General features: G+C 33.4%; 1 protein-coding gene across 1 annotated transcript in view; it reads left to right on the top strand.

Moving 5' to 3' along the window:
• CSMD1 (CUB and Sushi multiple domains 1) overlaps positions 1–14,127 on the top strand; it is a 471,181-nt gene that overhangs the window by 310,189 nt on the left and 146,865 nt on the right. The window contains exons 23-24 of the mRNA XM_026033888.1: positions 3,198–3,324; positions 5,436–5,638. Of these exons, the coding sequence (XP_025889673.1) occupies positions 3,198–3,324; positions 5,436–5,638 (330 nt within the window). The remainder of the gene's footprint in view (positions 1–3,197; positions 3,325–5,435; positions 5,639–14,127) is intronic.

Below are 14,127 nucleotides of genomic sequence, written 5' to 3'. Positions count from 1 at the left end.
AGCCTTTTTTTTCCCTTAAAAGTTTTCCCTTTTGTAGCGGAGAGACATAATTAGACCTTGGGTATCCTTGAATATCCATGAGTATCTGGTTTTGCAGTTGCATTACTAAATATGGTTTCTGCATATTTTTGTTGCTGTTTCATGAATCACTAAACTAAAATCTATTATTTCTTGAGGATCTCACTTCATGTTTTACTGGAATTATGCCCTGACCTGATTAACAAAATATACAATTTTATTTTCATTTCCAACAATGCACAAAACCATGGTTGAAAAGACAAAAAGCAAGAAAAATACTCTATGTACTTTATTCACGAATCTTAATGCAATTTTTTACTTGCTATCCTTTTTTGAATCTTTAAAATGGCATTTGAGGATGGTGTATTTTGTATAATCTTCTTTCCATTTCTCAATATAAAACTCTTCTGAAACAAATTAATTAGCTAGTCAGATGTTGATTATTTACTTCCTGAAAATCTAAAAGTGAAGTTTTYACAGCTAGTCTGCTAATTTCAGTAGCTTGTTACTGTGTTTCCTACTTTTCTGTGCTCAGGAAAATGTCTTAAGAAGATCCCTAAAAACTCAGTTAAGCTGCTGTAGGTGATTTTGTTCTTGGCTTTCAGTTCTGCAGATACCTTCATTTTTTCCTTCAGGTTTATCCTGTGCTATCTTAGTTATATATCTTTTTTTTCGGTGTCAATCTGACTGGATTCGCCTCTTCTTATTTCTCAGTTCTGTCCTCTTTATAAGAGCTGTATGGGTCTATGGCTTTACTGTTAGGCACTTTCAAAGAAGATCACTATCTTACATGGACACACTATCGCTTCCAAAAGATCGCTTCCTTACCTAGACTCACTTTCACTTAATGGACTTATGATTCCAGAGACCTCTTTTCTTTTCATGTGTTGTGTCTTACATGAACATTTTATACTTGCTGTTGTCTTCAGTGACATCTACAATGTCTATATTTGACATTTATCAAGTCATCTTTTCATTCAGTTCAACTTAATTGGTGAAAAGTACCAACGGCATAGATAGACAGTTACCACATATTCTGCACCCAGTCATTTTCCTGATACACTGCTATATTGGACATAGCATTTCTTTTCATCTTTTTTTTTTTTTTTTAATTTGTTCCAGCCCTTAATGAACAAAAGAAACAAAATACAATTCCTGCAATTCGTCCTTGGTTCATTAGCAGTTATTTTTTTCAGTCTTTTGCTCAGATCAGCCCTGCCATTCATTAAAGGTTAGTAGCTAGTTAGTTACTACTTTTCTCTTAGCCTTGATCAAAAGAAGAAATCATTATGCCTCAGTCATTTTATGAAGTCTCATAAAGGCATTGCAAACAACTTAAAAAATAAAAAAGCGACTCTCTTCTGAAGGAGTATATTCTTGAAGAGCTTCTTCTGCAAGTTGCTTTAGATTGGCAGCTGACTTCTATGAGTCTCTTGCTTAAGACATTCATCATTCAAAACATTCATTTTGCAATATTTCTTCATTTTCTATTATGGTTTAGAGTTACAATTTAATGTTAATTAAAAAAACAAGCAAAAGAAACTAGTCACCTATCAATCACCTTTTAAGGTAATACTTTATATAGACATACTTTCATTCTTTGAGATGAAAGCTTCTCATTTGCTTCTAAAGGTTTTTTTTTTTTTTTTTTATGTAATATCTACTGCATCTCAGTAAAGTCTACATCATATATCTTATTTCTGAAGAGGTCTTCTGAGAATTAGAAAGCCAGTTAATTAGGGTTAAAACAAATCTGGCTTCTCTGAGTACTTTGGTAAATATAGTAATTATCTATATATTTAGAGGGAGAGAGAGAGAAAGAGAGATTTTTTTTAACCTCAGATCTCTTTCAAGGGGATTATTGCAGACAGGATTTTCCTACATAATAAAAATACACTGAAATTTTAGGCAAAGGTTATATTTGAAGAACTTATTTTGAAAAGTAGCTAAAKCATTCATAATTTTATCTTTCTACTGTGGTTCTATAAATCATATTTAGGGAATGACTATAATAGCAGGGTAGGTAAATAAATCAATCACCTTATTTCCACTGCAGTTATTCTCTTTCCATGTAACAGTTTGGTTGTCAGGAGTGTCTCAGTGGCATATGGAAGGCTGATTACTTGTCAAGAGCTGTTACTGGCAAATCATCTGGTCCCATTGCCATTCTTCTTTCATCATTATATGTCTTATGCTGTCATAGGTAACAGTGAACAAAGAGTTCCCATGGSAGTGTTCTTTAGCTTCAGTACTTGTGAAGTCACACTATTACAGTAACGAAGGTAGGGTTCAGGGATGTCACTTAACTGTGAAGTCAGTGATACGCTGCCTCAGTGGTAAATGATTTTGCTGCACAGAGTTTCACCAGCTTCTCTCTTTAAACTGACCAGGTGATTACGTGTTACTCTAAGTAAGCACAGTAAGCCCGGTTTGATTTTGGTTACTTTGTGCTGCAGTTAAGTCTCTACACAAGGTGAAAGAGTAATGATAAAAATGTTGAAATGAGGTAGAGCATACTTTCAAATCATAGCTTTCTGATTTATTCTCTCATTGGTGGGCATATGGCATTTAAATATTTAAATACCTAAGGAAATCACTAGGCAAAACCCAGCCGTTTTATGAAGGAATTAAGCTTGAAGGCATTTATAATATCTTGAAAGCATTAAACAAAAGGCACTTGGAAATTAGAACAATAGAAAAAGTGTTTTAATTACAAAATCAAACTGCATGAGCTCTGAATTTCAGCATTCAGTTATTCAGTGGTAGTTTAAGAAGACAAACATACTAGAYAAAATGTCTTTGAGGTCTCTAAACATTATGCTTTTTGCCCTTTGCTGATCATAAAAGTGTGCTTTCCTAGTCTCAGTTTATCTGAGCTAGTCTCTTTTTTCCAGTAATACCTTAATCACAAAAACATATGGGTTTGTTTGTTTAGTTTTTGTTTCATTTTTTTTTTTTTGCTTCATGACAAGACAGCAATGAGGTCTTTTATATGTGTGTTTTTAAGTCATGTACATATTTTGGCTTGTATGTATATATCCTAGTGTATAGCATTGTTTCAGAGGGAGGCCAGTATGTTACCTTTTTAGAAGACAGATGTGAAGTAGAGGGAAAAATAGAAGTGCAAAATATCATGGTCTTATGAAAAATAAACAGTACAATCCTTATTTATTTTGTAGCTGAGTGTGGTGGTCGAATTCATGCTGCTACATCGGGGCGCATTTTGTCTCCAGGTTACCCAGCACCCTATGACAATAATCTTCATTGTACTTGGATTATTGAAGCAGATCCAGGAAAGACAATAAGGTACATAATTAATTAAGTCAATTCTGTTGTTGACTGCAGTATTTTGTAAATTTTATTCTCTGCCTAACCTACTTATCTTTTCCACATTGTTTTATGTTTATTAACTACTTCCTACATTAATAAAGTTGATGCTTGTTTTGCTGTGTTGTTCCTCCAGGGAAGCTGGGTGCCTAAATTGTACAAAAGACAGCTAGGCATCTGATTCAGAACTGTCAATTACATTAGATAATATAGACATATGTGGTAGAGTTGTGGAGTTGTACACTGCTATGCCTTTTTCTAATTGTCAACCATCTAAAACATTAAGCTGTCATCCGTGGTGTCAGATTTCATYCCCTATAATCTCTGTAATGCTTTTMTTATTATTATTATTACTTTTATGTTATTGCCACGATGTATTGCCCTTTCATGCAATAACTAGTAGCTTTTCAATGTGATATAAGTATAGAATATAATTAATCAATACTTTCTTTAAAAAAAAAAAGCTCAAGAAAGCATAAAGTGCAAGATTGTCTGCTAGGAGTACTTTTGCATCAGGAATTTGGCATTTGTTGAGTATCTATTAGAAGAGCTTTTTTTGTCATGAATACTTTGGCCTGGTAAGGATTTGAAAATTAACAGCAGCCAGAGATTAAAACTATAAAGCCTTATATAACCTCTGAGGGGGTTTCATTTACTGTTACTGCTCCCTTCTTTTATAGTATATATTCTAAAGTATGTAACACTGTTTCTTATAAGCAGCTGAATGGTTAAGACCAACAACATTTCAGAAGACATTAGGAGTGAGTGTGAACAGGTTTAAGAGAATGCTTAACTGTGGAAGGAATATCAAAAAWTAAAGATTATTTCAACTCATCTTTGCTGCAGATACTCACAGGAAATAATGCAAATATTTCCTCCTAGTGGGAAATTGTGTTGAAAACAAGAATGTAGCAAAACCATTAAACATTGTTCTAATCAAAATAGCTTATCTTAATTTCAGTTCAGAATTCCTTGATCCTTCCATGTTTAATGATAGGCAGCAGAGACTAGTTTCTTACTGCAATGGAAGTAATATATGCAATATATGCATAGATTACCGTATGCATATATTATAATGCAGTATTGCATATTACATATGCATATGTATTACATATGTTATTGCAATATATTGCATATATTACAATGCAATATATGTGATGATGTAAACAAATACTAAGCGGTTTCAATAATCAGTTTATGTGAACAACCATTTTAACTGATCATCAAGATGTACTATCAATGTAAGTCCATTCACTGAAAAATCCTCTTTTTTTTTTTAGTAACTCCGTTTCACTAAACCAAATAACGAATTTGTACCATCACAGGTGAATCCAATCAGTTTATTTGAAGGATAAATTGGAAATTAATAATGAATTCAATGAAGAAGTATCAACACAGTGATAATTACTAGATTTCTTCAGAATTAAAAACATAAGCAACAGCCAGAGCTTGAAATCACTGCGAATACTTTGAATACTAAGATGACATTCTTTAACACTGCTCTAAATCTAGTATTTCAACTGGAGATAAATACAGATTAGAGTGTTCATTTCCTTTCAGTTCTAGTTTATGCGTTTTGTCAGAAGGCAAAGGTGGGAAAAGACTTTTTTAAATATATATATAGAAAAAAAAAACAAAACCCACAGAACTGTCAGAATTTCCTGGACTATACATGCTAACATCTAGTAGAAGACAAGTGATGATTAGAAAGAATATCATTTTCTTCTAATCAGTTCTAATTTTAATCATTAGTAGTTTTGGCATCTGTATTTGAATAACAAGAGGAAAGCTTTCATCAAATCATAGTTCTTAACCCTCAAAATATTTATGATCAAAACAATTTATAGAACAGGTGTAATATATCATAGTAGTGGATTTTGCAGTTGCAATGTAAAGAGGACAGAAYAGAATCTGTCCTGTGAAATCATCTTATCTAACTGAAAAAATAAATGTGTGTCACTTGTGAACCACCAGTATTTTTTCAGAAATAACATTTCCAGATTAAGAACAATTTGGGAATTATTGCTTTGACTTTTATGTAATTATGTTTCATGAGTAACCCTTTTTTAAAATCTTTTAATATTTTGCAGTCTGCATTTTATTGTTTTTGACACCGAGGTTGCTCATGACATCTTGAAGGTATGGGACGGGCCTGTTGAGAGCAGCATATTGCTAAAAGAATGGAGTGGCTCAGCTCTTCCGGAGGATATTCACAGCACTTTCAACTCGTTGACATTACAATTTGACAGCGACTTCTTTATCAGCAAATCAGGCTTTTCCATTCAGTTCTCAAGTATGTAAATCATTTTTCATTTCAAATATGATCAGTTTTTATTATAGTATGCATGAAACATTTGTTTTTTTATCTTACAACCTCTTTAGTCATTACAAAAAGATATTGTTATAACTAGTACATGTATTTATGCAAAAYAGATGCTACTAGAATTTGTTTGGATTTCCTTTGTTCCTTCAAGATTTCTTAGCCCTTCRTTTTTACAGCAACTTCACTATTATTTTCTTAATACTTACTTAGAAAACCAGATGGATTTGCACATGCAAATTTTTTTCTTTTATATAATCTTACCAGTACTATTAACTGTTATTATTTATTAACTCCTGTGTGTTTATATTTTATTTATTTTTTTCTTTTTTTTTAGTCACTACATTGGTTGCATACTTGATCATTTTTATGATTTCAGCAATTATGTGCATACGCAGTTAAACGAAGGAAAAAAGAATACCATATATCTTACCTTCTTCAAAAACTTTAAAAGATTTACTGTAAAGTTAATAAAAAAATTCAAGTTTCATCTTCAGGTCTAAAGTAAAAGCATATCTGTACACAGAATGGCATCAATGTTGTCAAACTTGAGTATGTGAGATTTTTATGTTATGCTGTGACTGACGTCTTAGAGACCATAGGTGATACTCTAGGGAGACTATATTACTGTCTTTGATTCAGTCATTGTATCTTTATATATTTAGATGCAGTTTATGTAAGGGTATATCTATTCAGGAATGTAGGAAAAGGAAGATGAATTAATAAAATATGTGAACCTAAGAAGTCTCTTATTTCGGTGTCACTAATGGCACTAATAAGTCCGATTCTGTTGTTTCTGAATGAGGATATCTATTCAATATTACAGAGAGAGAGAGAGAAGAGGGGGATGTTGCTGTTCTCTAAATAATACGTTTTAGTTTATCAGTTTACTTCATTAAATTTATTTTTTCTGGATGTTGTGGCCAGAAGGACAGAGTGTGATGAGATATTTAAAGTATCAACTAAAGAACAAGAGCAGAATTTTTTTTTTCTGAAATTGCTGATGGGTGTACTATATAATATGCTGCTTTTCAAGCTGTGTTAAAATGTCAATTTTACAAATGTAGTAGTGAAGGATCAAACCTATCAGTTAATCCATAAATTATGTCAGGAAGAAAATAATGTAAGTTGCCAGACTTATCGACATAGGTAGTGAGAGTAGTAAACAGGAGAAAAGGAAATCCCGTGAAGAGTGAAGAACTGGTTTTGTCAGATTACTGTAAAACGTTATGGATCTGTTCAGTGATCATGCTGACCAATTGAAGTGTGTGTCTAACTGAAGTTAATTTGTATTAGTGGTAAGGAACTGAATATCTCACCTCCAGTTGAAGAAAAATTATAGAAGAAATTCAGGTCACCCCGYCTGGTAAGTGTAGTGTTGTAACGTTTTTTCTTCGTAGTTATAAAACAAAAAGACTCAGTGCAGACAATGGGCAGACCTCTGTTGCCATGATCCAGTAACATTTGAATCCACTGAACTATGGATATATGAGAATCTTTGCAGGCTCTAAATTCATCATATATTCAAGCTATATGTCAGTTTAGACCAATGCTACACAAATTAGTAAAAAGAATTTGTGGGAATTCTAGAAAATGTAATGATTTATTACAAGTTATATTAAGATAACTACTCAAGTTGTAAATCCTTGTGTCACTTAAAGTATTTTCAGTAATGTACTTATTAAGGAATATATTTTATTTAAACATGAGTTTAAAAAACACACACACACACACACAAATGAGAAATAAACTGGAATGCCCATATTACATATACCTAGAAAGAGAGTACTGTGAAAGAATGGTATGAGGAGAGAAACAAAATGATGAATCACCTACTCAAGATGAAACTTGATAGATCAAAAAATATTTTCTATGAATTACTCTTTTTTATRTGTAGGCAGAGTTGCTTCTAATAAATGTATATATATATATGTAAAAAAGAAGGCTGAAGCTCATAGAATGTTTAGACAATATTAAAAGTGTATTTTCTTGCCCACTCAGCTCAGCATGTAGAACATGAGGACATGAACTGACTAGAGCGATTATGTTAATTGCAGTCAGCCTAATGCTTTTCATTAAAACTTAATTACCATGTAATCATGCATAAAAGGACAAAAATGGAGTTCATTGTACAAAATTGACCTTTACTCTGGGGGTTAAGTACATTTAAACTATATATAACAGGCTAGGGATGTCAACCAACTCTTTCTTGTCAAGATATAGAATGTGAACACAGGGAGGGTCTAGCGAATTTGATACCTGTCTTCTTTTTCTCCCAAGATAGCTCAGTTACTGGCAGCAAAACTTTCCTTCCTAAGTTATTTTTTTAAAAAAATAAGGTATCTAACCTTGCTTAGCTCTGTCCTCAGTGTTTAAAGTAAATGAGATAAATTTCCTTCTTTTTCCTTGAAAAAAAAAAAAAAATATATATATATATATATATCATCAGCTCATCAGCTATAGGTCTTATTACTCCAAAAATATTATTCTAAGATCTAGTCTGTACACTAAATCTGAAACTTCTAGACATGTAAGTCTAGGTGAAATTAATCCTAGCCTAAGGCCATGACTTGGTTTCCCTTTCATCATTTTCTAGTTCCATTTGAGATGCCTCAGGGTAATCTGTTCGATCTCCATCTACCCTTTACACCCTTAGGTCATATCTCCTAGTCGCATGCAGGTATTTTGGCTACATCAGGGCATTTTAAATGAGTCTAGGCACTGTGCTGAAACAGATCAGTGGTGTSCTGAGTGTTTAATCTTCAGGGATTCTGGACTTCTGAACACACTTGCATCTTATGCTAGTAGGTGGTTCATTGCTTTTTATTAACCTGTGCATCTGGAAGTTTGTTTTATTGTGGATTTGTTTGTATCTAACTATAGTATTTAACAGAACCAGTAGACATGGCAGAGTAAAGCAACAGATCTGTCAGGGACTTTCTAGGCAGATTATCATTTTTGCAGGCTCAGCCTCATTTTAACAATGCTTAATGATTATACTGTAACAGTCTAGTTTTTTTTTTTTTTTCTTTGAACTAAATTCTTAGTTGTTATAACTTGAGAAACCTGCACTTTTTTTTTTTCTTAAACTAAATGATGCATTTATAGTTCTTCATTTGGTTTCATAGATTTTGTCCTTCAAGAGTGTGATGAATCAAGTGTTTATTTTCACACATCTCATAATGAAGATGTTTTTTATACATCTTTGGATATGTCTAGCACTTCTGGAGTCAAATCCATCTATGATAGTTTTCTGTGCTGGCCTCTGAATAGTTCATTTTTCTCTCTCATAACTTCTTTAAGCATACAATTCAATTAATGGGACTTCTTTTTTTTTAATCTTTTCCTTTTTAAGATTTCTGTCTTACTAGAGCAACTGTAGACATTCATTTTATTAATCAGAAAATATTAAGAAATATGAAATGATGGCAATTCTGTACTTGGTTTAGCCTGGCTTGCTTTGTGTTGGTTTGTTTGTTTGTTTGTTTGTTTGTTTGTTTGTTTTCTGTTGTTTCCTTACTCCCCCGAGATTTTCTCTTGGGTATAAACAAAGAAATAAGAAATGAAGAGCAAGGATTCCTGACTAAATCTTTAACTTAACAACATAAGACATCAATTATAATAAAATAAACCACTAATTCTAAACAGTTAATTAGAATAGTTACTTGGAGGTTGTTGTCTCTGATGTTGGCACATTGGTGGTATTTCTTCTGACAAGAGCGTGAGCATCAGAGGCTCTGTGTTTATGCCACCAGGCTCTGTATTTATGACTCTGACAAATCTGTTTAAGCATTGATATCTGCTTATGTCCAGTATTTGAATTCCATTTGAACATACCTCTGTCTACTGAAATGCTTACAGTAACTGGGCCATATATACTGAACTACTAGAGTAATGCAGTCTTGGAAATTGTTCTTTTATTGCTCAGACAGCCTTTAATTACTTGCTTAATAGTTTGAGCTATTACATTTAGGTAGTACCAGCATTTCAATGACATACTCTTCATTTCCAGGAACTGCATTTGCAGTACAATTGTTTAAATCTTAGAAACAATGAAATTACCATGAAAGAAGAGTTAGCACAAAAATACTTATAAAAGCAAGTTATACATAATCACATATATACCTCACTAAATAATCGAATCTTGAGTTCAAGAAAAATAAAATGCTTTAAGGTATCACTTGCTAAAAGAAATAGTTGGGTGCTGGGATTTAAGATTGCATTTTAAAGTCTGTAATCTAATTATATTTTATTGCTTGGTTTCTTGATTTCTCTGGTTCTATTAATATTGTATGACATGTTCATAATAAGACAATGGCATTAAACATGGAAAACAATTTCTAAAAAAAAAAATATTTCTGTTTAATTCTCTTAGTGTGATGTAAGAGGACTAAAGGTCACTATTTTGAAGAAGTAACCTGTCTTTCCAGATTAGCTCTCTAAAAGCAGTTCTTGAGGTTTCCTCATTCATGCTGCCAATTTTAAAGGAAACCCTACCATTCTATTCAGTTTTATTTTGCAACTATTTAGAGCCCTTTGCAGAGATCAGTGTGCAATGAGACTCACTCTGAATATGGTTCAGTAGACTTGTAATGCTAAATTGCATCTACAGGCAATTCACATTCTTCATGCTGTGACTCAGGATCCTTGATGCACCAGTACCAGGACTTCCAGGTTTGTAATCCAGCCTTGTGCTGGTGCAAGAGCTGGGCTGAAACATAGTGGGGAGGTTTCAAGCAGTGCTGTGTGCTACTTCTGCATCATGATGGCTGCAAACACTTGCTGTTTTATGGAGACCAAGCAGGGAGTATAAAATGTCTTAATAGCTACATCTGAAATTTATTCATGTAAGCTTTTTTCGTTCCAGCTTAATGGAAGAGACTGATCTAGGTTTTTGTTTGGGTTTGGTTTTGCTTTTACATTATTAGATAATGCAAGCCTTACTTGATCATATGCTTATAAGTAGTTTGCATAATTATTAGTCTGAATATATATAAAAGACATTTGTCAGTGAGCAAATGCTGTTGTTTTCACCTGTTATGAAAATGTTGGCTGTTTTGAAATAACTACAAATCCTATGTACAATGTCTGATGATATACTAAAACCCTCAAACCTGTTATTCAAGCAGTCATCTCAAAACAGGAGAAACTGATGCATCGTTTCAATTTATAAGGTTAATTCCTGGAATCCTCCATTAATTTTATAAATATGTAGAAAAAAATAGAAGTGCAGCAAACATTTGCAGCAAAGGGCTTACATGATTGATTGCCATAGGCATAGTGAAAACAATATTGATGAAATGATTTTTTTTTTTTTTTTCTTGAGCTAGAGTGCAGGCTAAACAAACTGGCAGAAATGCAATGCCCTTCTGGTAAAAGATAAATGGGGAACAACTGATATATTACTGACAAGGTTACAGACACACAAATTTACATTGTGTTATGTTCTCAAAAACGTTTCAGTGAACATTTAAATCAACTTTGAAGATGTAGTTTGGGTGCCACATCCAAATTGAGATCTAAAATAAGATTTTAGAAAACAATCAAATTCTCAGTAAAGAATCCTATCACAAAGGCTGCCAACACAGAAAGACTGACCAGGTATCTCTCTTTTTTCCAACTGTCTTTTCTCCTGGTACTTCTGAGCCAGCTGAGCAGTTGAGATAGCAAGGGAGGGGAAATATGTACAGAGTGATACTTTATAATTTGATGARTATCTTATGATTTAATTCCTAGAATACATGTGCAAGTACTGGGAAGCGAGGAGTTCTTTTCCAGCCTACTGAGATCCTAGTCCTTTCTCCTGGCTGTACCACCTTAGGCATCTAAATATTCCCAGCCATTTCTAAAACTTTAAGTTGAGAATTTCATTTTGATGTAGCCCCCCAAAATGTAGTTATTGCTTTGCAGGATTTACAACATACATCTCTTCAGGTTTCTAAATTTCTTTTTTTTTTTTTTTGAAAATTGTCACATCAGAGGGTGAACATGTGGCAATGTCACATTAGAGAGTGAACATATGTCCATTGATATAAGTATGTAAGATAGATATGAAATTAATCACTATATATTATTACATGGATTTAGAAGAAAAGAAGCTGTTTATGAAGTGAGATAGATGACAGAACTGGCAATTTTCAATGTCTGGTTTATATATTAATGCATATAACATCTATAACCTTTAGATTTTTGAGCAATACCAAATGAAGTAATAGTAGAATTCTAATTTTTATGAAGTTACAGAACCTCTTGGGAAGTGTAAGCTGTTTCCAAGCAACTTGGAAATGACATAAGATGAGAAGTTGACAGCCTGTCTAAATGTTCACTTTACTGGATGACACATCACTGCTTAAATATATGGTGTTTTGTTTAATTAGGATCAAGTGTATTTGGCATGATAAAAAGGTTACAAGTCTCAAAGACATAATTTCCAAGGTTGCAAGAACAAAAAAAAAAANAAAAAAAAAAAAAAAAGTATGATTATTAGTATGGTTGTTCTGAAAATTTTGAACTTTATATGCAGGAAATGTAGAATAACAGTGTAACAGTGAAACTAATTTTAAAAGGCTTCATTCCTATTGGTTTGGTGAATACTTCCTCGGGCAAAAATCAAAGCAAATGTTGTTTACTGTATTGCAATTTATATTGCAATACATCCCTTTAAGGAAAAAAAAATGAAAGTATTATTCAAAGTATTTTGAAAAGGATGCTAAGTAATGACAGAGATGGGTTTATGTTCATGTACTTCCTATAGTAATCTATTTTTAAGAGCAATTATGTTCTGTCAAATAGGAAATTATTTCTCTGGAGTCTTGACCATGATGTCCTTCCCCCATGGCCACATATATATTTAGTAAAATGTGCTAATATGAATGTCAGGTAAATTTTCAGAACAGTGCCTGGGGATTGCTTACACAGTACTCATTATTAGTGAGAGCGTTGCTTGAGTTCTTGGACCAAAATTATACATTCTGGAGAAAAATATCTACTGCTGACAAACTACCATACCTGTACTTCATATAGAAACAGGAGAACTCACAATATATGAGAAATACTAAATTGCAGTGGGAAAAAAAGGTCACAGAATTTAAATAATAAAATGGTAAGCCAAACTATTGCATGTATAATGTTTCTGTTATCATACACCATATATTCTGATAAAGGCATGTTTTAAGTTTCTTTTGCTTCTTCCAGATACTGGAGTATCCATAATACCATTTTAGTATACCATTACCACAATAACAATTTATCCAGCTTTCCTTCCTTCCCTCCTTCCCTCCTTCCCTCGCTTTTTCAAGCTTTCCCTCACCTGCAAATTCATATATATAATTACATATATTGAGCAGTTCAATACAGAGACTATCTCTAGGATTGTGAAGAGCAGTCAGCATGGATTCACAAAAGGGAAGTCATGTTTGACAAATTTGATAGCCTTCTACAATGGGATCCCGGGGTGGATCCCTGCACCTAGGGAGGAATAACCCCAGGCATCAGTACAGATTAGGGGTTGACCTGTTGGAGAGATCTGGGAGTCCTTGTGGACAAAAAGTTAACCATGAGTGAGCAGTGTGCCCTCGTGGCCAAGAAGGCGGTGGGATCCTGGCTGCATCAGGAGGAGTGTTGCCAGCAGGTCAAGGGTGGGGATCTTGCCCCTCTTCTCAGCTCTGGTGAGACTGTCAGGAGTACTGGGTGCAATTCTGGGCTCCCCTGTATAAGAGGGATGTGGAGCTTTTAGAGAGGATCCAGCAGAGAGTGACAAAGATGATTAAAAGACTGCACCATCTCTTGTATGAGGAAAGACTAAGTGAGTTGGGCCTATTTGGCCTGGAGAAGAGAAGGTTTTGGAGAGAACRTATATCTGCTCTCTTGCATTTTCAATTCTTGTAACAAGAACAAACAAACAAAGAAGTGGGTGGTGAAAGTTCTAAATTGCCATATTTAAATTTATATTTAAGTTAAATATTGTACTTTTGCACAGCATTCAAACATAAATCTTTATTGCTTTTCTGCTCAAGAGCTTCCAATTCAATTTCTGAATAAATTCCTATCACTTTTCCTACATTCCTACATCTTTCCCAGCTCTTCCAAAAACTCAAAGCTCAATGAAATAAGAATTACAGCGGAACATGAAGATATATCTGATTAGATGAAGTAAGAACAACAGCTGTATGATTTATCTGAGGCTGTTGAGCCTCAAAATCTTTCCTGGAAAAGTATAAAATTCCCTTGAAAATAATATGATGTGGCACGATATACACTAGAGCATACTGCCTTTTGTTTACTCGTCTCTCATTACTTAAAGCAGTCTGAGATGTGAGAAAAGCCCCAGTGAATAGGATATAGCCTTTGAAACAATATATAATGAAGTTTAAAAGAGATTAAGTCCTTCTGTTGGTAATAACAGAAAATGAAGAACGTAACGGAGCAAAGGAGCGCTTTTTTTTTTTTTTTTTTTTTTTTGT

The sequence above is a fragment of the Nothoprocta perdicaria genome, unplaced genomic scaffold, assembly GCF_003342845.1.
Source record: "Nothoprocta perdicaria isolate Ctin4 unplaced genomic scaffold, notPer1 scaffold_136, whole genome shotgun sequence".
Classification (NCBI taxonomy): Eukaryota; Metazoa; Chordata; class Aves; order Tinamiformes; family Tinamidae; genus Nothoprocta; species Nothoprocta perdicaria.
Note: the sequence above shows the minus strand (reverse complement) of the source record. Positions and strands in the feature narration are given on the sequence as shown.